Source organism: Hibiscus syriacus, unplaced genomic scaffold, assembly GCF_006381635.1.
Source record: "Hibiscus syriacus cultivar Baekdansim isolate YM2019G1 unplaced genomic scaffold, ASM638163v2 tig00110333_pilon, whole genome shotgun sequence".
In the NCBI taxonomy this organism is placed as follows: Eukaryota; Viridiplantae; Streptophyta; class Magnoliopsida; order Malvales; family Malvaceae; genus Hibiscus; species Hibiscus syriacus.
In genome coordinates, this window is record NW_024062689.1 from 409,691 (window position 1) to 435,857 (window position 26,167).

At 35.4% G+C, this 26,167-nt stretch overlaps 4 protein-coding genes and 1 pseudogene across 7 annotated transcripts; 3 read left to right on the forward strand and 2 right to left on the reverse strand.

The window, feature by feature from the left end:
* Positions 1-712: 712 nt before the first annotated feature.
* On the forward strand, positions 713-3,783 carry LOC120120245 (probable WRKY transcription factor 47). 2 transcript variants are annotated; one of them, XM_039139926.1, is made up of 5 exons: positions 713-1,054; positions 1,186-1,266; positions 1,378-1,530; positions 2,054-2,413; positions 2,592-3,783. In XM_039139926.1, exons 1-5 carry the CDS (start codon positions 818-820, stop codon positions 3,366-3,368), a joined length of 1,608 nt encoding a protein of 535 aa, XP_038995857.1. In that variant the 5' UTR covers positions 713-817; the 3' UTR covers positions 3,369-3,783. The 2 variants fall into 2 exon arrangements, with proteins under 2 accessions (XP_038995857.1, XP_038995856.1); XM_039139925.1 differs by having other exon boundaries at positions 719-1,054; positions 2,051-2,413.
* A 2,905-nt stretch (positions 3,784-6,688) lies between these two features.
* LOC120120239 lies at positions 6,689-10,141 on the forward strand. Its single transcript, XM_039139918.1, has 4 exons — positions 6,689-6,921; positions 7,739-7,769; positions 9,645-9,671; positions 9,752-10,141. Exons 1-4 carry the CDS (start codon positions 6,807-6,809, stop codon positions 10,008-10,010), a joined length of 432 nt encoding a protein of 143 aa, XP_038995849.1. The 5' UTR covers positions 6,689-6,806; the 3' UTR covers positions 10,011-10,141.
* Positions 10,142-12,836: 2,695 nt separating this feature from the next.
* On the forward strand, positions 12,837-14,165 carry LOC120120217 (sufE-like protein 1, chloroplastic/mitochondrial). The gene has a single exon (XM_039139894.1). It carries the CDS (start codon positions 13,029-13,031, stop codon positions 14,058-14,060), a length of 1,032 nt encoding a protein of 343 aa, XP_038995825.1. The 5' UTR covers positions 12,837-13,028; the 3' UTR covers positions 14,061-14,165.
* A 457-nt stretch (positions 14,166-14,622) lies between these two features.
* LOC120120218 (pto-interacting protein 1-like) lies at positions 14,623-18,471 on the reverse strand. Of its 3 annotated transcripts, none has more exons than XM_039139897.1 (9): positions 18,337-18,471; positions 17,148-17,273; positions 16,542-16,792; positions 16,324-16,450; positions 15,824-16,097; positions 15,497-15,629; positions 15,314-15,400; positions 14,927-15,077; positions 14,623-14,881 (listed from the first exon to the last, which is right to left on the reverse strand). In XM_039139897.1, exons 2-8 carry the CDS (start codon positions 17,230-17,232, stop codon positions 14,946-14,948), a joined length of 1,089 nt encoding a protein of 362 aa, XP_038995828.1. In that variant the 5' UTR covers positions 17,233-17,273; positions 18,337-18,471; the 3' UTR covers positions 14,623-14,881; positions 14,927-14,945. The 3 variants fall into 3 exon arrangements, with proteins under 3 accessions (XP_038995828.1, XP_038995826.1, XP_038995827.1); XM_039139895.1 differs by having other exon boundaries at positions 14,623-14,866; positions 14,922-15,077; XM_039139896.1 differs by lacking the exon at positions 18,337-18,471 and adding an exon at positions 18,202-18,219 and having other exon boundaries at positions 14,623-14,866; positions 14,922-15,077.
* A 1,257-nt stretch (positions 18,472-19,728) lies between these two features.
* On the reverse strand, positions 19,729-24,467 carry LOC120120189 (annotated as a pseudogene).
* Positions 24,468-26,167: the final 1,700 nt, after the last annotated feature.

Genomic DNA, 26,167 nt, shown 5'->3' on the forward strand with positions numbered 1-26,167 from the left:
AAGGTTTTGAAATGACAATGTGACATCTCGGACTCGTATTCGGGTCGGATACGACTTGGGGTGTTACAGGGCTGTATTGCAAACAAACTAAATGTTGGGGGACTGTATTACAAGTTTTAAAAGTTAATGAACCTAAATGAAAGATTTAGAAAAGCTCAGTGACCATTACTATACTTTACCCTAAATAAATATATATAAAAGTTTATATAATACGAGACTAACAAGTCTGTGATATTACGTAATGCCCACCATCTAGACCCCTTGTATTTATTTAATTTTAATCCCTAAAATAACCACCGTCAGATTAAGCCTGGCGTCAACTGCCTTGATTTCAGCACGACGCCCACCCACGTGGCCTAATCCTCACTTTCCAATTAATAGCAGTAGAAACTAGAAATGAGAAGAAGAAAAACCTACCATAATCCCACCACGTTATCTTTAACGTCGTTCCGTCTCCTCCCGTCCTTTTCTCCCCCACCGTTTCACTCCTCCCTCCCTGCTACCTCACTCAGAACGTGCCACGTAGCCTTATTCATCAACTGTTACGTCATATCTCCCGCGAGAAAAACGACTGGTCTTCGCTTACCCTTTCTCTCTAATATCTCTTTTTTAATAAGTTTATTTCTCTGGGCCACCTTAAAAGCTAACCCATTGCTCTTTTCTGGAATTATTATAACTTAATCTTCTATACTTACTGTAAATACTTCTTTTCTTGTTGAGAGCTTGAAAAAGCTATATAAGTACTCTTCTTCTTCTTCTTCTTCCTCTCTCCTTTTTCTTTTTTTAGTATTTGCCCCCTTAATTTTCTGGTTTAGTCATGGAGAAGCACCACCGTCGAGTACTGACGTTCTTGCACTCCGGTGACTTCCTCCGACAGAATTCTGGTGTGCCCGATCTCACCCTTGATGATTCTAGCGATCACGTTAAACCACACATCAAGGAGATGGATTTCTTTTCTACTCAATATCAATCACATGATCATCATCAAGAGAGCAAGACCGATGATGATAACAATAATAATGGATCGTCTTCGTTTGTTGATTCGGGTGTAAACGTAAGGTTTTGGATCATTATCCCAACTAAAATTTTTAATTTTCATATATTTCGTTTAACCTATCTGGTGATAATTTAGATATATGGAAATTTGAGTCCACTCATCATTGACTTAATATTATGCTGTTTCAGATTGGATTAAATCTTCTGAGTTCAAACCCAGGAGTTTCAAGAGCAACAAATGAAGAGAAACATGTGAACAGCAGCGCAGAAGTAAATTTTCTAAAGATATATTTTATTCTTAACATATAGAGCTATTTCTGTTTTTATTTTCATTTCTGATTTTAAACTTGTTAAGAAAATTTGTGTTTTTTTTTTCTTTAGGAGGGTGCTCTTAAAATCGAATTAGAAACGTTGAACGAAGAGAATCGGAGATTAAGAAGCACGTTGGATCAGATTACCAAAAACTACAATGAGCTACAAGGTCAACTATGCATGGCGCTGCAAAAACAGGCGCACCGAAATCAAGGAGAACAGGTTCGATTTATGTTTAAACATAACATATTTGATTACACCATAGTCTTCCTTCATCAGTTTCCCAGGCTCTGATTCATGGGGTTTTTTTAATGCATAAAAGAAATTGGTTAACGTGCTTGAATTGAATTGGAATCTTGTATTCAATATCTTATCGGTAATATCTCAGTTTCAACCTTTCTTAATATTATGCAAATCGACATGGAAGTTTGGAAACAGTAAATTAAAGCGAAAATTTCATTAAATTCATAAAGAAATCGATCCCCCAATTTATATGATTCAGCATGTGCCACCAGTTGTCCTAGTAAACGATATAGAGTAAGAGACTACGATAGAATAGGCGGCGTTAGCTCAACCTCTTTTGCCTATTTCGGCGTATTTTGCGGCCACTCGTGTGCAAAAATAATTTATCTGTGTACTTTCATTTCAGATATTTAGATTATATCATAAATATATATTTTATTGTTTGATATTCATGGTGGTGATTGGTTAATGCTAATCAAAAGAGTTGGTTTTCAAACAGAAGGATGCAGTAAATGGGATGCCAAGTACCATAATGTCAGTCCAACAATTTATGGACCCACGGGCATCGGCTGCATTAGATGTCAACGAACCTTCGGTGTCCGACGATAAGACTCAAGAATTGTCAACAGCATCACAAGAAAACGCCATGGAAGTCGTCTCGAATGAACGCGACCATCGGATGGTTCAAAGTATTCCGGGAAAGCACGTTTCGATCGACGATGGTGGTACCGATCAATCATCTCAAAGCTGGGGGTTACTCAAGAGTCCAAAGCTAGATCAGTCCAAGAGTGAAGAACAAGGCTCTGAAGTTCCTTTTAGGAAGGCTAGGGTGTCTGTTAGAGCAAGATCAGAAGCTCCCTTGGTGAGTAATACAACTATGTAGCACAATTCTTATTACATATGTATATGCAGACACACACAATATTTTATGTTAAAGACTGAAAAAATTAATTTTTTTGAGGATGACTATCCGATCAATCCCTCGGTGCATCCCTGTTTATATGTATCCTGACACTAACATCTAATATTTCTGGGTTCAGATAAGTGATGGATGCCAATGGAGGAAATATGGTCAAAAGATGGCAAAGGGGAACCCTTGTCCTCGAGCCTACTACCGTTGCACCATGGCGGTCGGCTGCCCGGTCCGTAAGCAGGTGCAAAGATGTGCGGATGATAAAAGCGTTCTAATAACAACATACGAAGGGAACCACAATCACCCTCTTCCACCAGCAGCCACAGCTATGGCTAACACGACGTCCGCCGCAGCAGCCATGTTGCTATCGGGTTCAACCAAAAATAAGGACAGCCTACCAAGTTCTGCCTACTTCCCTTCATTACCATACTCATCGTCGATGGCCACCCTCTCGGCCTCCGCCCCGTTTCCCACCATAACCCTTGACTTAACTCAGGGCCCGAACGCCGTCCCATTCTTACGCCCACCACCTTCCACAGCTTCGTTCCCTTTACCTTTGCACGGTTATCCGCAGCTTTTAGGTAACTCCATGTTCGCTTCTCCCAAGGTACCTCCATCACCGACAATGCAGTTAGGGCATCGCCCAGCTTCCATGGTCGAAACAGTCACCGCATCCATCGCCTCCGATCCGAACTTCACCGCAGCACTAGCAGCAGCTATTTCGACCATTATGGGAACGCCACCGAGAAACAACGGAAACAGTAACGTCGACAACGATGAAAACAACACTTCCTCCAATGGGGTACCTGCTGCGCCTGCCCTTGCAGCACCGGGGTCACCGCCGCAGGCTCACCAGTCTTGCACCACTTTCTCGACCAAGGCATGCAGTAACAAGCCAGGCTGATTAATTTTAATTTAGGGTATTGCTTACCATCCTCAGGATAATGGTCCCCCCCCCCTTTTTTTGCATAACCTTTTGCTAATGCTAGGTATAATTAGGCCGTTGGAGAGGAAGAAGGCCCCCCATGCACCTCTTTTATGATCGTATAGAAGAATTTTCATACAAACAGTCTATTGATAGTTGGTGAGTGAGTCAATCGGCCTTGCAGTTTCAATGTTTTTCCATGCTTACAGCCTTAAGAAAAGTTTTCAGATACTTATATAAAATAGATAATTATTACTGTAGAGAATATTATATATATGTTGTTACATGCAGTTTAAGTATAGCGAAAGCTTAGAGTGGGGTGTAAGAATGAATTGGTGGAAAAACATTTCAAGTATTTGTTTTTGTTGGGGATTATTCTGATTTTTTACATTAATTAAATCATTTTTAAGCTACGAAGAGATTACATATGTACAGTGGATTAGTACTTTGCAGAATTATATATGGCAAATAATATTAATTAATTAGATTCCTACGTTTTCGTTATGTGAATGTACCTAAACGTTTGAAGTTGGGTCCAAAAATAGAAAACTGAAGTCATATTTGACCCAGGCTTAGTTGATATGTACAATTTTGCTTTAATTTGTTAAACCTTTACCTCGAATAGAGAATTAGAGATATTACCGGAGCAGGTTTCGCATGGAACTGTTTTATTTTACACTTAACTGAACATAGATAAATATAGATTTTATAGGGGATGGAAAATGGATGATGATAAAAATTAAATTTATTATAGACGATGGAATACATTCTCATGCGACGGATCTTTTAACATTCTCATGCTCCTCTCCTTTTTCAGAGTTAGTTTAGCTAATCAGTCAACACATTTGTTTACTTCGACTTAAACTTAAAAGTTAATCTAATCATTACTAAAATTTTTGAGTTATATTTTACAATTCGATTTGAACTTAAATTTTTTTTAGTCGAGTCGAGTTTATAAAATTACAACTCGAAGCTAATTTAAATTGAAATTTTCAAATCGAATTAAATAAAAAATTGATTTTTAAGTCTAATCGAATTTTACTCCCCTCTAACCTAAACCTCCACCTCGAGTCCTTTCATTCTTCCTCGTCTTCTTTAAAGCTAAGCTTCCTTTAAATTTACAAGTTACCACCTTTCTTAACCTTTCTCGAAGATTGAGGATACTTTTGGAAGAAATTAGGTAAGACATTTGCATTTGCAATATGAAGTTTCACGAAAATTATTATATTTTATTTTCATTTTGGGGGGTTTTGTCATGGAAGATTCTTCAAATATGAGTGACACGTGACATTAAGACAAAAAGGAAGAGAAATTGAAATTGAAATTGTTGGAATGAAAAAAAAGAAGTTAAATTAGTAATGTTGATGCTTGTTTATTTATTTTTGAAGTTATTTATGTTCGATTATTATTTATATAAATTTTTAATATCATATTAATTTATTTATTTTAAAAGGGATTATATTCGTTCATTTAGTGTTCGTGAAAATATCTGTAAACATATTCATTTAACGTCCATGAACACGTTTATTTAACATTCATTTAATATTTGCAACTAACTCCCTCTTTTAACCTTTTTATTTTGTAAGTCAAAGAAGAATGATGAAATTATGTCATTAGTCCTTAAATTCATTAAACTTCACGCTTTAAATTCTAAAATTCATTTTATATTCAGTTTAATTTATACCTCCATCAATATTGAAAATATATATAAAAAAGAAAAAGATAACTGAGTAAACTAGTTATATAAACTAGTCGATAAACAAGTATGCTTGTAAAAATGAATAAACCAAATATCATATATATTTATAAAAAATTGTTTATACTTATTTTTTTAACTTAAAAAATAAATATAAATAAATGATCCATAAATAATTCATCAAATGTCCCGTTCAGCGACACTCTAATTGTTGAGTATTTACCAGAGGTGGAGGGTTTATAAGAGTAATGGTTTTGGTAGGAAGAAAAAGTACGGGAAATCATTATTATCATATTTAATTTGTTTTAGATGATTTGTTGACGTGAGTTTAATTTGAAATTCATTTCCTTTGATTTTAGGTTAGTTGATGAGGAGGAAAAATTCATCCAAGGCAAAGTACATTTTTTACTTGGATGCTTTTTTAGGGTAAAGTATAGTAATGTCACTTAACTTTTCTGAAGCTTTCATTTAGGTCCCCAACTTTTAAAACTTGCAATACAATCCTCCAATATTTAGTCCGTTTGCAATATGGTCCCCGACCTTTAACTGCCGTTAGTACGTTTGCAATATGGTCACTGAACTTTTCAGGTGCTTGCATTTAGGTCCCCTGACTTTTAAAACTTGCAACACAGTCCTTAATTTCATTATAAACCCTAAATTCCTTTTCGATCTTGAATTTCCTTTTTTGCTTCTCTCTTCTCATTTCCAGCGTAACTTTTCAGTCGGGGATGCATGGGAAATTCTAATCTAACTTTGAATTATGTGGAGATGTTGACTTGAATAAGGGTCCATTGAGAGAAGACAAGACCAAGGGACTATCGGGACCATCAACGATTCAAGATGTAATGTTAGATACAAGTCATCTAAGGTGAAACATAGATGTTCGATGAAATGATTGTGAGAAAAAAATGGTTTTAGAAATGCAGAGTTGACAAATACTACTAAGATGAACTAAATATCATTGTTGAAAGTCACCTACAAAGCTGGAATTATTTTGTATAAATGACATATAATAATTTCTTCTTTTAACCTTGTGGTTAAAGATTTTCCAACATATGATCAAATATAATTATTTTAGAATATAGGGTTCAAAATATAATTGAATTATTTTGGAATTTGTGGTTTAGAATAAAATTGAAGATTGTGATGTAAGTTTTAAAAGTTGGGGGACCTAAATGTAAGTGCCTGAAAAATTCAGTGACCATATTACAAACGTACTAAATGCAGTGTAACGGTCGTGGGCCATATTACAAACAGAGTAAATGTTAGAAGATTGTATTGTAAATTTTAAAAGTTGAGAGACCTAAATAAAAGCTTTAGAAAAGTTTAGTGACCATTATTATACTTTACTTTTTTTTATTTGATAAATCTAGAATAACTATGTTCATAAATAACTTTTAATTTTTTAATATTATTCTCCTAATATAAATGATGTTCGAATAATAATAATATACTTGGATTTTTTTAAAACTTGGTAAAATTTTAGATTCCCCCCGAATTCTCGCCCTACTCCTTCTCAGGTTTTTATTTTACTATTAAATCTTTGTTTACTTTAGGGTTTTTTTAATATCTTTTTTGGTTTTGTTGACGTTTATGAATTCGAGTTGTTTTCCTTTTGGAGATTGTAGCCTTGATTGCTTTCTTTCAATCAGCTAGTCAAACAAATTTCCTCAATCTTTTCTCTTTTCCTTTATGAATTTGTAAATTGATTAACTTCTTTTATGAATTTTGATTTGGAATTTAGATTACAGCGGCTTATAGAAAGAAAGTATGGGAGTCCCATCCTGACTTGTTTCCAATTCACCAAAAGCCTTCGGCGGAGTCAAGTTGAAGTTGGTAAGCATCCATATGCCTTCAAACATTTCAACTCTTTTTAGTATATTAGTGATGCGTTTGGTAGGGAACCGTGAAGAAGCAGTTGGAGCGTATTGAGACAAGTTTAAGCATTTTAGAGCTTGATATGGACAAAGAAAGCATGTCTTCAATGTAGAGAGTTGAGAGATTGGATTACAGCAGTTTAGTGATTGCCAGCAGAATAATTCTACTCTTTCTATGATCTATTACTTGGTGGAGTCTTTCTTGATTCTTTTTTTCTATTAAGATTATTTGGAGGGAGGGAGCTGGATTGCTTAGGGGTTTGTATTTGGTTATATTCACGGTGATTAGAGTGGTATGATCTGGTGAGCAATTTAAATCTATTTGTATTTTATTTCTTTCTTGAGTTTTTTAGATTTATGTAACTGTTGAACCTGTTAAATCTAACTGTGGATTTGGGAGAGAAACTGAATTTTACCTGATAAAGGCTAGGTTTAGTCTTTCTAAATAGTATTTTCACTTTCAAAGAAATCCATCATTGTAGACTGGCGTTTTAAGTTGTTTACTATCTAAATTATGGTACTTCTTCTGGAGGTTGCCATTCTGGACGAGAGCCAACATACTGGAAAACAAATAGTGAATGCAGTAAGAATATTAAGTCTTTCCACTTAGTTTAGTTTGCCTATCGCACCTGAACCTTAATTTTTCTTCTTCTTCTGGGAACACTTGAATGAGATAATAGTTGGATATTTCTAATCATGTATTCTGCAATTTAGAAATAATTCAATTGTGTTTACGGTTGTGAGAAATCTAACCTATACATGTGCATATTTTGCAGATTGCAGAAGCTTATACATGTCTACAGTGTGGTAATTCTCCTACATTCATATGCTTTTGAGATAATATTAAGAGTGCTCCGAGAAATTATGGTTTGCAAACTCTTGAATAGGCCAGTGTCCAGTTTAACATGGGAAAAAATCTCTTGTTTAATGTTCTTTAAAGGTAGCACATTTTGTGGAGGCATGATAGGTGGTTGTCTGAACCTAGAAAACTATAGATCATATGTCTTTGCCTCTTTATGCTATCTCCTTAGCTGCTAAAGTTGCTTTGATTGGTGTATTTATCTCTTCTGGTGTTTCTTGGAGATTCTTAAAAAATATTCTATTTGCATTGCATGCCTTGTTCTCCCGACTCACCTATTACTTAAGTGTTGATAACTAGCTCAGGCTTGCTTTAAAGACTTGTGCAATGATTTGAGCAATAAAAGTAAATAACGTGGATCTCAGAGGGATATGATGGGTTACAGTTTCATCACTAGCTTCATGGTGGCAACAAACTGGAATAAGTTGCTTAGAGCTGCAATGAATTGCCGTAAACATACTAAGCTAGACATGTTCATGATTTGAATGTGAGCATACCTGGAGTGCATTTGATCAGGTTCACACCAAAAGACATAGCTTTTGTCTCAGAAGAGACTGACAGAATGTCAACTATGAAAGGAGCCTGAAAAGTTGGTTTCCTTTGACCTTGCGCTGTTAGGAAGTATTTAAATAACTGGCTTTCTGAGTCCTAGAAGCAGGCCATGCTAGAAGATGATGTAACTTTCATTCCCATTAGATTGTGTTCATTAACCTAATTCTTAAGAAATATGTAATTTGATTTGAAAATTTCCAAATTTTAGTGCTATTCATGATCATTTTCCTGATTTAGGAGATCATTATATAATGATGTTGAAAATTTTTATGGAGATGATTTGGATGAACATGACAGTGAAGAAAAGAAACCTAGAGAAATTATCACATTAGCTACTTAGAGTGAACTATTGGATGTTTATTCCTGCTACCAGAGGTGTCACCACTGATGATAATCTTGATTTTATTGATGATGGTTCGGCGTACTAGTTTCTCTCTCATGTGGCTCATTAAACCTGTAGTAAGCAATGAAATATCTATTTCCACAGGATATTGATGGAAAGAAAAAAGTAATTTGGTGTTGTCAAATACCAATATTATATTGTAGTTTGCTGTGCCATATATGATTATGAAGGTATTACCATGTCACCGATATTATTTCAATTTAATTCTCTTTAGATGGCAATTCTTTAGTTTGTGAGCACATCTTTCTGCATCAATCACCCTCTTTGACACTATCCAGCTCATACCCTCTTCCTTCTTTCAATTTATGTGCCCATTTTTGTTTCCATCTTCTGGTACATGATTTGTTGGTGTTTATGGATTTGCTTTATTAAAAATTGTGATATCTTGATGATGGTTTCCAGCTCTTTTCTTCATTTACTTTTATAAATTAGTCATTTGTTATCGTAAATTTTCATTATCGTAAATTTTCATTCCCACTAGATGGGAATGGATCTAGTAGTTCAGTATACGTGTCTGCCCTATCATTACAATTGGTTGTATCTAGCCTATATTCCTCTTTGCATCCTCAATAAACACCTTGTTTTATTATTTGATAGGTTGCTACCATCTACATCTTTTATGTGGTTTGTTAAATTGGTTTTATCCTGAATCCTAGGATTCCACTAAATGGGATTGAATCTGATGATCGGATGGCTAGAAACTGGTTAAGGATTAGTCACTTTGATGTTGGTGCCAATATTCTTGGACATAACTTATGGAATTGAGTTCGCAAACCTGATTTCGAATGCTTCTGTCTTATTGCTAATTACATTAATGTGTACAATTATATTTACATGCTATTCAAATTCATCTGAATGATTGTCACAGGTTCAGGAGGAGGAGGTTCGTTTTCGGGTAATTTCTTGTTCAAAAGCATTGGAAACTAGATTTTCTTTCTTTGTTCTGCTACGTTAGACGTTGTCTTTCTTCTCTGGCTACATATTCGCATGTTGTGAGAACGGGAGTACCGAAGGCTCATGTGGGAAGAAAAAACCGTGCTTTGATTCAGACTCCTTTCCTTCTTATAGTTCTGGGAACTGTGGGCCTCGGGGGACTAAACGCCACAAGGTAACCAACAGCAAGATGAACAATGCCCTTCTCACAATCCATTCCTCCCCTGAAACAAGACCTCGAACTGGGAATTATACTGTTCTTTCATTTTTTGTATCGATATGGAAGCTTCAATTTATATGAGCCTTGTGTATCGGAATCACACAAATTTGGGTAATATCATTATACCTTTGACCTTAATCTGTTTAAATGTTTGGTTGAGTGTAATAAGCATGCATTGATCACCTATTCAGTTGGGCACATTGATTCATTTGGTTTACAAGCTTATTCGTTTGAATCCTCCCCTGCTGCATGAACATTAATGATTTGGGTTAAATCTGGTTTTTGACATTCCAGTTTTGATTCTTATTCGCATGATTCTTTTTTTTTTTTTTAGTTCCAGAAATTTGCCTTTATGAGATTTCAAATTGGTTCCCTAAAAAATGAAAGCATAGCAAAAACATAAATTACCATAAACAACGTTTGGAGAGACAGAGAGGACTAGGGATGGCAAACGGGTACCGTTTCATGGATTCCGTACCGCATCTGCTCCAATTGGAGCGGGGATGGGTATAATTTTAGCGGGTAGTGGACGGGTGTGGATTTATAAAGTGGTACCCGTCGTGGGTGGTGGGCGGGTAATGGGTTTGAGACATTACCCGTCCCGCATCCGCTCGCCCAGCTAAATATCTATTAAATTTTAGACCATTATAAATTTAGATTTAATTTTAGAGACTAATTTATAAATTTTAATATTGTATAATATATAACATATAATTTAACTAAATATTAAGGATATTTAATCTTTAATTTGGTCTTTAATTAGAGAAATATTCGGCTCTTTGATTAAACCCATAATCCCACTAACCACGTCACTTTCCATGTTCTTTAGCCCATGCTGCCCATCCAAACACAAATTAGCCGTACTATATGCATTAACATCAAAAGCAGCAGTTTCCATGTTCTTTAGCCCCTCAAAACCCATATTAGGCGCACTATGAGCATTAACATCGAAAGCAACTCAACAATCCAGCTCTGCGACTACATGCTCCCTACAATTTGTCTCCATAACATTCGTAGAGCCACTCCTCTAACAAATTGAAGCATGCGTTGCTACCCCATCAGGAACTGTCTGGGAACCAACTCCAACATCCCATTAGTTTGCTGTCAGGCGGGTCTAGATGGGTATGTCGCTAGTGGGTGTGGGGATGGATTTGAAAATGTACCCGCGTGGGAGGGTGTGGATTTGAAAATTTGTACCCATCATGGGTGGTGGGCGGGTGGTGGATTGAAAAATATTAGGTGAGTATGGGGATGGGGGAGGGGGTATCCGCACCCGACCCGCCCGTTTGCCATCCCTAGAGAGGACCAGGAGACGGTAATGACAAAAAGATCCAGGGAGAGAGAGAAAGACATCTTGTTCCAAAACTAATTGGTACTGTAATGCTATTATATTTTTTATCTAATGACACATTTTAATACATGAATTATCAGTTTTGATCTATTTTAGTATTTAAATTTTTATTTTTAAAAAAATCATATTTAAAGTTTAACTTTTGTAAAAAAAAATTTAGTTTTTGTTTTAGTTTAGTACCCGTTCAAAATTTAATATTAAGTTTTGAACAAATTAAAAAAATTAAGTATTAAAACAGACTAAAATAGATAGTTTAGATACTAAACGCGTTAAATTTTTAATTACGGAGTATTAAAATGAAATAAAAATTAAATATTAGGTATGATTTTGAGAGAAAAAATAAGAGCTTAAATACTAAAATTGATAGTTTATGTACAAAAATGTATAGTTTTACCTTAAATATTATAATGATTATAATATATAACTTGAATATCATTTTTAAGGATACATTTTTATTTACTATATGTTTTTGTATAACATATTTCAATTTATATATTAATGTTAATCAATCATGTTTGATTGGCATGAATCAATTTACTTCGTGGTTAAATGAATTTTTTTTGTTCTTAGAGGTCACGAGTTTTTAATATCAGTGACTATAGCATGATGATTGAGCGTACATTGTCAAACTGTTTATTTTTTCCTTATATTTTTTTTTGTTATAAATTCTAGATCTATTAGAAATATTCTCCTTTTTTTAGGGTCTTCCTTCCCCTCCTCTTTAAGTAAGACTAAAATTAAAGGAATTATTTTTGTTCTTAGAGGTCACAAGTTTTTTATATCAGTGATTATAGCAGAGTGATTGAGCGTTCATTGTCAAGCTGTTTATTTTTTTTCCTTATATTTTTTTGTTATAAAGTATATATCAATTAGAAATATTCTCCTTTTTCTTAGGGTTTTCCTTCCTCTCCTCTTTAAGTAAGACTAAAATTAAATTTAAATTTCGTGAAAATTGATAAACTAATTTTATGCATTTAACATCATTTGATAGTAATCATTTTCCCTCTATCTTTTTGGTATGTCTTTTTGTATAGCAAGTTTACTTTTTCATCCCTTTCTTCTCTTCTTTAAAATTTGATTTCTACGTTTGTTTCTTTATTTTTTATGGCGAAAGATGAGGATGATAATGGAACTATTTGTAAAAGGTTGTCTATGATAATGTTCGATTTGAATATGAATATTTCATTAGTTATTGAAATAACTCAATAAATAAGATTTTGTTAAAATAAGTGAAGCTATTTTGTGCAAAGGCAAACAAATCTATTTACATGCTTTGTTTTATTAAAATAAGCAATTTAATACAAAAAGATGATAATTGAGTGATCAAATTCAAACATACGATAATATGAAAAAAAAAATAGGATTAGCTTATCCAATTAAAATAGAGAGATTAAATTTCAAACTTGAGAAACGTTGAGGGATCAAATTCAGATTTTGGCCTTTAGTATCCTAAATTTTCATTTTTGACCTTTTAACATCTATCGTGTGATGATATCGTCCATGCAGCCGCTGCTTCTAGAAATCTCCGAGCCAGGATCGATTTAGGGTCCGGCTAATCTTCACTTTCACAAAGGCATCTCCTCCCCAGGTCAGCTATTTCTTCGTTTTCATTTCAAATGATTTGAGATTCATTTAGCTTTTTGTTCTTTTGAGTACGAATAATCTAGACTATTGAGGGTGAAACTTTGGTTTATAAGGTGGTTCGGTTCCCCTCGTCTTTTCTGCGCTTTTTTAAACATCCAAGAAACATGGCATTATATTCCTTCTCTTCTGCTCGCTTTTGCTCTTCCAAATTCCCAATCTGTTTCCATCTACCAAAACCCTCAAAATTTCCATTCTTTTCCAACAGATCCATCTCTTTCCAAAAGGTCCCTACTAAATCCCCTCCTCCGCTTCAATCTAGCTCCACCCAGCTCCAACCCATGGAAGAATTCCCTCCTAAGCTCCAAGAAATCATCAAGCTTTTCCAATCAGTCGAAGAACCCAAGGCCAAGTACGAGCAGCTGATGTTTTATGGCAAAAACTTGAATCCCCTCGATACCCAGTTCAAAACTAAGGAGAACAAAGTCGAGGGATGTGTTTCTCAGGTCTGGGTCAGGGCTTATCTTGACGAAGACAAGAATGTTTTCTATCAAGCTGATTCTGATTCTGTTTTAACCAAAGGGCTCGCTGCTTTGCTTGTTAATGGATTGTCCGGAAGGCCTGCCAAGGAAGTTTTGAGGGTTTCTCCTGATTTTGCAGTGCTTCTCGGGCTGCAACAGAGCTTAACACCTTCAAGGAATAATGGGTTTTTGAACATGTTGAAGTTGATGCAAAGGAAGGCGCTCGAGTTGCTTATTGAAGCTGAGAAGGGTGGTGGATCTTCGGGTAATGGTCAGATTGTGAATGATGACAGTGAAAAACCTGTTGAGAACACAAATTCGGATTCGAAAGTCGATGAGAACTCACGTGTTGGATTTGATTCTGGAAAAAGTAACGAAGATAGTTGGAGTGGTTTGGGAGGTAGAGGAACGAGAATCAAGGAGAAGCTGGAGAGGGAACTTAGTCCAATTGAATTGGAAGTGGAGGATGTTTCTTATCAGCACGCTGGACATGCTGGTGTGAGGGGAAGTGATGGGGAAACACATTTTAATGTCAGGATTGTGTCCAAGGAATTTGAAGGCAAGAGTTTGGTGAAAAGGCATAGGTTAATTTATGGCTTGTTAGATGAGGAGTTGCAGACTGGACTGCACGCCTTGTCTATAGTGGCAAAGACACCATCTGAAGTTGAAGCAAATTGAAGAGATGTTCCATGACTAGAGAAAAAGTTAGGTTCTTTTTTAATACATTTTGATATGCTTCTCTTTGGAAGTTTTCCAAAGGTGCTTGATTGAGAAATGGGATTATTGCATCTTGGATTTTTTGACAATGCATTAATTTGTCTCATGTTGGTTGATTTCAACGATGTACCCAATAAAGATGTTTCTATATTCATGGCATATTTTCTTTTTTCACTCGGTGCTTTCTTGTAATCCCAAGCAGTAGGGAGGGGCAAAATATTGTGGTGAAAATAATTGATTTTATAACCTGTATCTTGATTGCTACAATAATCAGAGGGTCGCGGTGTTTTTTGAAAAATGTGTTGATTGCAAGGTAAATTTTGGAAAACGTGCTGACTGTACGATAACTTCCCCATGCTACTTACGTTAGTCCTAATAAGATCCTCGGTGCAATTCAGAAGTAGAAAATTCCAATAATCGCGGTTCTTTCTAGAAATCATCGTGTAGTCCTAATAAGATCCTCGGTTACTATAGTAATCTCCTTAGATCATAAATTAATTTTCGGGACACAATATTCAAGCAATTATTAAACGAAGGTTAAGATTAAATTTACATAAAAAAATACATGTTGGAAGACCATGAACGTACATGCAAGGAGAAAAAAAGAACAACTCACGTTATGAACAAATCGAATACAGAGCACATATGTAGAATTTCCAATAAACAAACTATCACCTCCTTCTAATTGTGCCCTCATTGTATACTTTGGATGGTTGAATGTGTGAAGACTACCGCACGCACAGGCAAACAGAAATACAACGAGTGAGGGAGTTTGTGCGTGTATGATATATGAGAGAGAGAGAGAGAGATAGATAGAGAGAGAGAGAGAGAGAGAGACGTATGACATTATGTGCTTGGTGTTTCGGCACCAGGTCCAGGCCGGGCGTTTAGCAGGGGCTGAAGAGCTTTGACAACGATGCTCATATTTGGCCGAAAATCAGCTTCATATTGCACACACAATGCAGCAACAGCAGCCATCTGCGATCAAACAATAAAATGCTTTTAGGCACAGATGACATTTTACATTTAGTGAGGGCAGCAAGCAACCCCGGAAAGTTTCGATGTTAAGGTTCTAAAACAATGATGTATCTATGCAAGTAAAAATGTATTTGGATAGATGCAACTTCCAAATTTTACTGTCACTTGAAGAAATGTTAACAGAGAAAATGGAATAATAATGAGATAATACCAGGAGCACCCAATCATAATAATACCTTGGCAACAGCCTTGGGAGGATAATCTCCTCCTAGTCTTTGATCAATACACTGCCTAACCTTGTCTTCACTGAGTCTCGGTGTAGCCTAACATAATTCCAAACTCTCTTGGTCATCATGTCTGAAAAGTTTGAGAATGGAAGTCGGGTCGGATATTAGAAAATAAGGATCAGAAAAATGTACCCAGGTAACGAGACTTTGCTGTCCACGAGGTAAAGTATGATCAACAGGTTTTCTCCCAGTAAGAAGTTCAAGCAGAACAACACCAAAGCTGTATACATCACTCTTGGCATTTAATTGCCCAGTCATTGCATATCTGCCAACCACGAGAACACAACGGTCATTTTGAAGGCATTTTATTGTCCAGTCACAACATATCTCAGTAATGAAATGAGAAATTAAGCTAGTTTAGGTTCCATCAAGCAATTCATGAATTTTACAAACCGTCTTAAACCACGTCTTATCATAAAAAAATAGATCTTAGCATGAAAAGAATCCACAATTACTTACTCAGGAGCATGATAACCAAAGGTTCCAAGTACACGAGTGGAATGAAGACGGGATGCCATATCAGGAGCCTGATTTGATAAATCAAAGTCCGCAATCTTTGCCACATCACCATCAAATATTAGCACATTGCTGGACTTAATGTCACGATGAATGATGTGAGGATTGGCCTTATCGTGCAAGTATTCAAGCCCTCTTGCAGCTGCTACAGCAACTTTTACTCTTTGTGCCCATGTCAGAACAGGGCCAGGCTGAGCTCCCTTAACACCTTTTCTCCCTACATTAAAGGAATCTTAATGCTCTCTTCTAAAAAAAAAAAGGTGGGGGGGGGAGATTTTTTTTTTGTAATATTAACAGCACCACAAGCAAATATAACCAAATAAAGACTTTGCATCCATTTCTATAACAGCATTACAAATAGATCCATGCTTCAGGCATCATTACAATCAATGGTTTTCAACTTTATATAACTGGACTAACAAATGAAGAATCATCACACATACCATGGAGAATATCATGCAGCGATCCATTTGATGCAAACTCATAGGCAAGTATGCGGGAACTCCCATCAACACAGTAGCCAAGCAATTGAACAAAGTTTTCATGTTTCAACCTTGATACCATAGAAACCTGAAAACCATGCACCAGTGGATATAATATGAAACTCTAAAGCTAATATCAAGAAGCAGTAAATGAAATGAATTATAGCTGACAATTGAACCTGGGACAAAAACTCATCATCAGGTTGCTTGCTGGCGTCTAATTTTTTTATTGCTGCAGCCTGCCCACTTTTAAGGACTCCATAATAAACTCTGCCGTAGGAACCTTCTCCAATCAAAGAATTAGTACCGTAGTCATCTGTGATTTCTTTCAATTCATCTGCTGGAATAGTAGGGACTTCAATAGGCTGAACCTTCACAGTTTGAGCACTCTTTGATGCAGTTTCAGATGTATGGTAACCTCCATCATTTCCTGATTGGTCAAATTCAACCCAGATTAAAGCAATAGATTCAGTACAGCCAAAATAAAGCATAGGCAACTATAAATTGCAAAAGATAACTATACAAATAAACATGTAATTTGTGTAAGTGGTACATTAAATTAGGATGGATTATAACATACACACATATAAATTCTGCAAAAGCATAGAAATAAAACTAATAAACAGATAAAAACCAAACTCTGACTGATGATGGGCATAAGCTTCACAAGAGTAAGCCATCCTACTTATAGTAGTTCACTATATTGATGATGCAAAAATACTCAAATGAAATTCACGAAAATGAAATATTATCAGCTTTGGTGTGAATTTCAACAACAGAATTACCTGCTGCTTGTTTAACAATATATTGGCCTCCATTATCAGAGGTTTTACGCATATCATCCTCTTCACAACAGCCAAAGCAACTCATGGTTCCCCTTGAGAATAATCTCTAATTTGCAAGATCCAAATATAGGAATTCAAAGAAGCATAAGAGTGAGTACAAATATAAAAATAATTCACATTTTTGTTAACTACAGAAAGATTGGCTTAGCTAGCACTAAATTTTGTGAACATTGCAGGTATAGAAACTGAAAGACAACAAAAATGCAAATAGTCAGAGCACAAATATATTTGGTTAAATAGATGAAATGCATTTGCGTTTGCCATCATCTGTAGATTTGACGTCCACACATTAGAGAACTGGAAGTCCCTTCATCATGTCCACATGAGGCATTTTTCTAGTTTTGTAAACCAGACAACATATCTTGTCATCTAATTTTTCCCCTTAAATCCAAATAACATGCTACACGGTAGATTGTCATTTCTAGCGCATAATGAAGATTTCCATCCAATATTGAATGTGGCATGAGAAATAACCCTAACCCCCCCCCCAAAAAAAAAAAATCCACGAATGCATACGAGATCAATTCCATAAATTCATGAAATATCAGTATTTCATTCTTAGACATAACATTCCCCATGAAATCAGAGGTAGAGAAGTCAAAGCTTTCATTGGATTATCTAAATGCAGCCTGGCAAGCGCAAACATCAAAAGTAATCACAAGGAAAAAAATGCTCACAATCCACTTGAAATTGCACATGCAGGACATTTATTTCAGTACCCAACAACTTTTTGTAAAACGAAAATGAACAAATCTACAAAAACACCGACTTTACACACCTAAAAGTTTCCAGAACAAAATTCAGTTCAAGCTGAAAATCGACGTAGGATCAGAAATTCTACTCAATAGACTCTCCCCCATTAAAAAGACGCGCAGTTCTCCAAGTTAAATCTTATTATCAGTAAAACTTCAACCACTCACCAAACGTATTTAGCTTATAAGCTTACACATAAAAGCACAGTCAAAGTCCACATTCAACAACCTTTTTTCCTGATCAGAGTTTTCAAAATTCAAACAGTTCCGTGAATTACATCGATCCGAGTGCATGCATACTATTAGCATCCAAAACTCAAGTGAACAATCAAAGAGGATGCACAAAAAATCAACAAAAAGAAAATAGAAAGAATCACCTGAAATTAGGGCAGATGAAGTGGAGCAAGAGATCAGTTCAATAATAGGCTATGCGCAGCAGACGAGCTTAAGATCTGAGACGGTGAAGCCAGAGAAAGGTACTTAGCTTAAGAGAACCGGGAGCGCGTAGGATAAAAGGAAAAAAAAATCCTTTATAGGTTGTTAAGCTCCCTTGGATTGTATTTGAATTTATTTCTTTTTCCTTTTGACGTAATTTTTATATTTTTACTTTGTTTAGTTTTTTCTTTTAGTTGTGAGCAGCCAGACTTGATTTCCAATTTCCCGTGTTGTACTTGTCATTGAATTCGGACTGATTCAAAGCCCACCGAGTTGGGTTACGTGGCTGTTTCTAGTTGGATTGAACTATAAGAAAATTAAAGATCAATGCCATTGCCATGTCAACTCACACGAGCTGGAACTTGTCTAATAACTATTAATCCATCATTTCTCAGTATTTTACTTACATTGACGATGTCTTCGCTACCGCTTAAATTAAAAAGAATGAACTGTTAACAATCGACGCAACCCACTCGTTCCACCAACCTGCAATAAAAAGCTATGATTTCCCTTTTTTTAGTTACAACAATTGTTACATTTTGATCCTTTACTATAAACATAAAATTAAATCAACTTAAATTAAAATATATTATAATATTCCAACATGAAAAATGTTACAGCAGTCAAAGCACAACTTCAACAATAATAATAACCGAAACCCTTGCAATCATTTCTCATACTAGAACTAGTACTTAAGCTTATTGATCATAAAAAGTTATTGGATACTGAACTTTATTTCCAATAAATTTCCTGCATGTGCAATTTCAAGTGGATTGTGAGCATTTTTTTTCTTTTTGATTACTTTCTCGATACACGATAGTACGCTGACTAATTATGATCGGAAGAACTGAAAGCAAGTTGCTTGCTCCAATGGAAACCATGAAAACATATACTGATCCCATTATGTTGAACAAGTCCTGCTCATTGTTGCTTCATGAAAGATGATGACGGTTTCAGGCAAATGCCACATGTTTAAACTTTTATGGAAAACACCAAAAGGGAAAGAAAATTTTGGGGAAACATCTTACACTTTTTACCCTTTATCCCAAAGAAGCGCTCCATATACCAAAGAGAATACCATGACTAAAATCAAGCGCCCTAAGTTATATGTTGGGTTTCTCCAATAAGACAAATGTTGCTTCCATAGGCATGCTTTGAATTGCTCCCATCTATTTAGTGGAAAACGTGTAGTGAAACGTACTTCCTTTGAACCATGTGCTGCAACTCTCAACTCTTGGACTAGTTATTTGTTTCTCCTACTCAATATGTTATTCATAAGTTCTTACATATCTTCTTATTTTGAGGTGTGACTGCATATATCAATCATGGTGAACTTACTGATACAGACTGGATTGTTTGTAGAGATTGAAAAAGTCTACTCCAAGTTCAGCTTCAATAGAAGGATTTGTGACCTCTAATATCCACGTTGCTGGATTGTAGTTTTCTTTAATTTTCGGCACCCCTGCTATTCCCTGCTTAAAGTGTTTTGAAGCATTAGTTTCTTAGTCAATTGGAATGTATACGAGTCCATAATCTTCAAGATGTTACTTTGTATTACCTCAAAGTATTCAATAAGCTTACAAGAATTTTGACCAAGCTCTCCAGAATCTACTATTTGCCCTCCTTTCATCAAAATAATCTACATGATGTATTTATGATATGTGAAGCAGAATATCATAGTAACTAAGAAGGAAATGAACTATGGAACGTTGATGAATGCTTCACTCAGTTACCTTGTCAAATGCCTCAGTTATGTCGATGCTCGGTTGATGAATGGTACATACAACAGTCCTCTTAGTACTAACTATATTCTTCACCACTCGCTTGACAGTGGCAGCTGCTCTTGTATCTAAACCAAAGGTGGGTTCATCCATAAATATTATTGATGGATTAGCAACAAGCTCCATTGCTATTGTAAGTTGTTTCTGCTGCTCTAGTGATATACCACTAACACCACGTATGCCAACTAAAGAATCTTTGATTTCATCAAGCTCAATCATTAGAAGAAGCTCTTCCACAAATTTCTGTTAAATGCGAGAAATAGAGTGAGCCTTAATGTTTGTTATTTGTATAAAGTTGAAACACTCTTACCATTCTTTTATGCATAGGGGCATCTGGTGGTAGGCTTAACCAAGCTGAGTAAATTACTTATTCCTTTACTGTTATTTTGGGAGAGTGTATGTCAGTTTGCTCGCAATACCCTGATACTCTAGCATATGCCTTTTGGACTTTAGGGTACCCTCCAACTCTTATATCCCCTTTCATATACCCTTCAATTTTTCTTCCAGGCCTAAATGCACCAGAAATATCTTGAAGAACTCCAGCTCCACTGATTCTCTTACCAGCTCCACTGGCACCCATCAATCCTGTAAGAACTCCAGGCCTAAATGCACCAGAAATATCTTGAAGAAGATGTATCTTCTTATTCGAGACTTTCCCTCTAAATTTCTGGAAAAACAGACAAGAAAGTATGCTTTTTTTTCTTTACATCTTCAAAGTAATAAAAGGTTTTGCTGATAAATCAAATTGTTACCTTGGAAGTATCCATAAGGAATGCACATTCTCAAATGAAAGCGTTACCGGCACAAAAGGTAAAGCCATACTTGTAACTTCTGTTGTTACATGAACTCCAGACAATTGATTTTCCTGTATGGAATTACTCAAGTCTTCTTTTCTTTCCTTATAAGATACAACTCAGATGTCTCTTGGTCCCTGGAGCTGCGCCACAAACACAACTTAGAACTAGCAAGGATTAAATTCATCAATCAAGTTTTTTAATGCTTTTATCATTTTTGTTCTTTGTATTTGCATGATGTGAAACTTACACTTCAAAAAACTAGGTTCTAAGGTGAATAAAACATTAACAAGAATCCACATTCGGACATTCCTATCAAAGCAGAAACTGGTATCCAGTAAAAGTATTCACCGAAATCTAATCCACGAGCACGTAGTGCTTGATGGCCCAAAGTCACATTTGAAGATGAAACCTGAGAGACCAACAAATCAGTGTTGATGCTTTCATCGTTTAATTCATTTCATAAACAACCATACCTTTTTTACCTTTTGCCACTTGGGGGATAGAAATTCGTTTACTTAGTTTCCTACAACTGTATATGAGAGAGGGGAAGTCCAAAAGCACCATTTTATCCAAGGAGGCATTGATGCTGCTTCGAGATAACAGTCGAGTTATTATTATTACATGAATACTTTGAACAAATTGAAGTACTCATGCTAATTATTATAAGGTTGGCCTTACGTAAAGGTACTATGAAGCCACTGAATAAAAGTGTTGCCATCACTGTAAATTGACAAAAGATTGCAGCAACTGGAAGGGTTCGAATTATAGCAGTATTCAAACGAAAAGTTGATATTCCTACTTGATGGAAAAGGAACTGGATGAAAAGCTGATAGAAGAATCTGAAAGTAAAATTTGGGAATTATTAGAGATCATATTGAAAGTTTATATCTCTAACATAATAATAGGATATTCTCCTTAAAAAAACCTTTATGGTTTTGGACCGTAACCAACCCCATAATATATAAGAGATGTCCACATTAAAGTATCTAACAATGAAAATGGAATCCTTAAAATAGTTTAAGGAATTGAATAAGTCCATGCAGGATAGAAATATAAATCCCTTTGCTTGTAGAATATGCCAAGCTTGGAACTAGTAAGTGCCAACTCTGGAACTCCACTGGTCAGAACTCTAGAAAGACCGAAAAATAAGCAAGCCGTGTACTTTCTCAAATGGAACTCATCGATCTTCATCCGAGCTCGTCTAAACAGTGTCATAGTTACCAATGCCAATAAAACAAGCTGTAAACAAAAAAAATACCCAGGGCGTGTGAGAGTACATTGATTAGTAGTTCACAATCCGTGTTGATTCAAAAATTAAATCCTTACCTGTGCTGATCTGAAAACATACGAAAACAAGCTACGCTTGGTAAGAAACCATTCCCTTGCCAAGCATGCTTTGAATAATTCCCATTTCCCCAATGAATAGATATTAAACAACAATGCATTCTTGTGATCCTCGGCTTTTTCGATAGGTTTGTAGAGTTCCTCTTTTAGCACATGTCCTGCATGAAACTCCTTGCATGCATCTATGAATTTGTCTGTAGAAACATAGCTATAAGGTCGGTCCTTATGAATCCAATATTGTGCTTGTTCCTTTTGGGAGAGTGCCTATTATTAGATAAATTAACTTTAAACAATGTTCCAAAAACTCAATGCAACTATTGTCTTTTCTAATGAACATACATGGTGCATGAAGACAACAAGGCCTTTCCTTGGTGGGCACTTAAAGCCACAGTATTCAAAGAACTCGTGAACTTGACTCCGAGTTCCTTGGTATACAATCTTTCCTTTGTCCATTAGAATAATTTTGTCAAAGAGATCAAAGGTCTCCGGAGTTGGTTGAAGGAGAGAAATTAAAACTGTGGCCCCTCTTGTATGAGCCAACTGTTTTAGACATGTTACAATCTGGAAGGTGGTGGAGCTATCTAAGCCTGTTAATTTTCCATCCATAAAGAAGGCTTTGGTCGGACCAACCATCATTTCTCCTATTAAATTAGAAACATTAAGCAATTAGTTCAATAGTTTAATGTTCTAACTCACTTGGTATTGGCTAGAAATTTATCAGCAAGTGGTATTGGTTAGGAGCACAGAACCTATTCTGAGCCTTTTCATTTCCCCGCCAGAGATTCCACGGTTCATTGCATTTCCCACACTTGTATCAGCACAAATATCCAATCCTAGGATCTAAGAAATGGTACCAAAATCATTAGTGAAAAGGATATTAATTTGTGTACCTTTAATCAAGGGGAAATCACCTTTAATATATAGTCTGTCTGGAGTGTTCTCTCCAATCCTTCAACAGAAATCGCCTGCCACCATAGATTATTATTGTCTAAGATTGGAGCAATGGAATCTGAACCATTTTATTGCAAAAGAGAATCACCTTCATATAGGTGTCTATATCTGGTTCAGGGATGATCCCACGTAGCTTCTCGCGCCTACTGAGTTCTTTCAGAATATCTTCAAATCATAAACACATTGAATAATCAATAAAATTCAATGAAGATTTGATTTGTTAATATAAGATGGAAAAACGACACACACATACATATATACCTGCTCTGCTCCCAATTTCCTGACAACGTGCTGAGAAGTCAATTGTCTCTCTTACAGTCATGTCCGGAATATGCAGGTCATATTGATTTATATAAGCTGAAGTTTTCTGAGGAACAAACTCACAGAGTTCGCAACCATTGTAAGAGATTTCCCCTGAGACCTTGAGAGACATCTCATGCTTCCCGGTAAGTGTTTGCAAAAGGGTTGTTTTCCCGCATCCCGGAAGGCCAAGCAACAGCGTCATCCTTGATGGCTTAATGATGCTACTCATATCTTCGAGAATTTTTGTCTTGTTCGGTTGAGACACGCATCGATTAACCTTTGTAATAGCCCGCTCAACATAAAAACATCTCCTTGATTACTTACGGAACTCGTGTTTTATTGGAAAGCTCAAACTATATTACTACACAACGTTAATTAAGCACGTACAGGGAACATGTTGGTGACAGTGTTCCACAGAGTAGGGAGCTGAGGCTTTCCTTCAACCATTTTACACTCGGCTTCCACGTTCAGATTCTCTAATCTCACCTCGATTTTTGGCAATTTCAAACCCACCCTGATTATTATCATATTTTTAGGCATTGACAAAAATATATACATATATATTATAAAAGCAATAGAGATTCGAGAAGAACAAAGTTCTGTTTTAGTTTCTTGCCTGACCATTCTTTCGTTTAGTCTTTTCAACAGCTTTAGATTGTCCTTATCGATTATGGTTATGAGTTGGTCCAGGAAAATGAGGCGTTCGAACGCTCCAAGCCGAGCAACATCTATCACCTTCTTGCCTAACTTGTCGCCTTCCTCGGCATTTATCAACTTTTGATCAAACAAGGATGTTCTTATCCTCTTGGAAGTGGGTAATCTTTCGATGGCGGCCCACTGCAACTCCACTTCATCACCACCACCACATCGAAAAGAGCTCGACAAAGCCTTGGCCATGCTTGTCTCAAAGCTCAGCTAGTTCCACACTTCTGCGAGTTGGCTATCTTGTTTTGGTTTGAGAAAAGCAAATTAAGGAATTGTCCTAAATTTGTTTTGTTATGTTTGTAATTGAAAAGGTGAACCTATATATATACATATATAATACTCCTACAATGCTATAGCAATGTTATAGTTATGTTATAAGCTCTATTTGTGGTTCGTTGTACAATAGATATCTTGCCCTGAGCAAGTGGATACCGTGGTCCCTGGAACTTAATTTATGGATTAATTGTATGTGTAATAAGATTCAAACTGTCAAACGGCCCCTAAGGGTTGAGAGAATGCGAGAAAGAGGGTTGAGAGAGCGGCGCATTTTGAGAATCAGAGGAAGGTTACAAATGGGGTTAGGGTAAAAGCTTTCCCTAAATATCATTTATATCAGAGTCTCAAAACGACAGCGTTTCAAGGTTTAGGTTACCCTTTTCAAGCATGGGTTATTTGATGAATGGGCCACTCGTTTTATTTGTATAATTCATTTTGGTCCCTAAATCGAGAATTACATGTTTCTAGTTTTGTCTCTTTATTTTACGCGTATTTAATTGTTGTCCCAAGTATTATTATTTAATTTTTTCTATTTTAGACATTTGACCTTTAAATTTTTGCATGTTGCACTTTAGTATTGAGCGTGTTTGGGTTTATTATGATTTTAGTCCATTATGATAACAATAGTTTTATTTCAGTTTCAGTGTTTAATATGGAATAACGTTGTATTTTTACCTCAATAGTTATTATGTTTGTTGTTAAGATGGTAAATTTATGTTCATTATTATTTAGTCCTTAGTTTAACCAGTATGCTTAGTTTCTGAAATTTACATTTTGAAGTGTTATGTTTCATTTTCTTTATTTTAGTCATATTTAGGTATTACATGTTAATATATATATATATATATATATATATATATATATATTTTTTTTTCTAATTTATATTTAAAAAATATGTATATAATTTTTGTATTAAAATGTCACATCGCATGATAATTTTTAATCATAATTTTTTAAATTAATTTTCTGCATGATATCCTCACGTGCATAACTCGACTTATAATTACATAATTGGATTAAGGATAATACATTTTTATTTTAGAATCGTTTTGAGGGGCTTGTCTTAACTTATTAGAGAATCACTTTCGACGATTTTAAACTGAAAGTGTATTCCAACAGTGAAACCTAAAAAATGATTCCTCACCTAAAATTTGAAAATGAGAGAATAAGAAATATTGGTTATTTAAACTCTTCGAGAAAAGATTGTTAGAACTTATCTAAGGTCAGATCTCGATGTGTTTAAATAGTCGAATATTTTTTCTTTCTAAAAAGGCTTGGTAATTTTAATTTAATTTGTTTTGGGTGCTTTTGAATATTATAATGGAATTATAATATTTCTTTATTTCGATTGGAGCAAGAATTGATTGCCTCAAGGTATGAGAGGTTTGTTTCTTCTCGATAGGAAATAATTAAATATTATTATATTTCATTTTAAAATTCATATTTTGTTGTTTTATGGGATTATAAATCAAATTAAATTCGAATTTGTAAATTTCATTGCAAAGACATTAATTAATCAACTAGGTATCGATTTAGGGTGATGTAGGGTGTTAATTCTTCCCCACACGTAACCGACTCCCGAACTCAATTTTCTGGTACGCAAACTATAAATTTGT

Coding starts and splice junctions, on each gene's coding strand:
- LOC120120218 (XM_039139897.1), bottom strand. CDS start 17,232: ATGAGTTGCTTTGGCTGTTGTGAAGAGGATGATATGCGTAAAACCTCT. Junction 16,451..16,541: donor ATGATGAGTTTTTGTCCCAG/GTTCAATTGTCA, acceptor CATGGTTTTCAG/GTTTCTATGGTATCAAGGTT. Junction 16,098..16,323: donor GCTGCATGATATTCTCCATG/GTATGTGTGATG, acceptor CCTTTAATGTAG/GGAGAAAAGGTGTTAAGGGA.
- LOC120120245 (XM_039139925.1), top strand. CDS start 818: ATGGAGAAGCACCACCGTCGAGTACTGACGTTCTTGCACTCCGGTGAC. Junction 1,055..1,185: donor TTGTTGATTCGGGTGTAAAC/GTAAGGTTTTGG, acceptor ATGCTGTTTCAG/ATTGGATTAAATCTTCTGAG. Junction 1,531..2,050: donor ACCGAAATCAAGGAGAACAG/GTTCGATTTATG, acceptor GTTTTCAAACAG/AAGGATGCAGTAAATGGGAT.
- LOC120120239 (XM_039139918.1), top strand. CDS start 6,807: ATGAATTTTGATTTGGAATTTAGATTACAGCGGCTTATAGAAAGAAAG. Junction 6,922..7,738: donor GCGGAGTCAAGTTGAAGTTG/GTAAGCATCCAT, acceptor CATATTTTGCAG/ATTGCAGAAGCTTATACATG. Junction 9,672..9,751: donor AGGAGGAGGTTCGTTTTCGG/GTAATTTCTTGT, acceptor TTTCTTCTCTGG/CTACATATTCGCATGTTGTG.
- LOC120120217 (XM_039139894.1), top strand. CDS start 13,029: ATGGCATTATATTCCTTCTCTTCTGCTCGCTTTTGCTCTTCCAAATTC.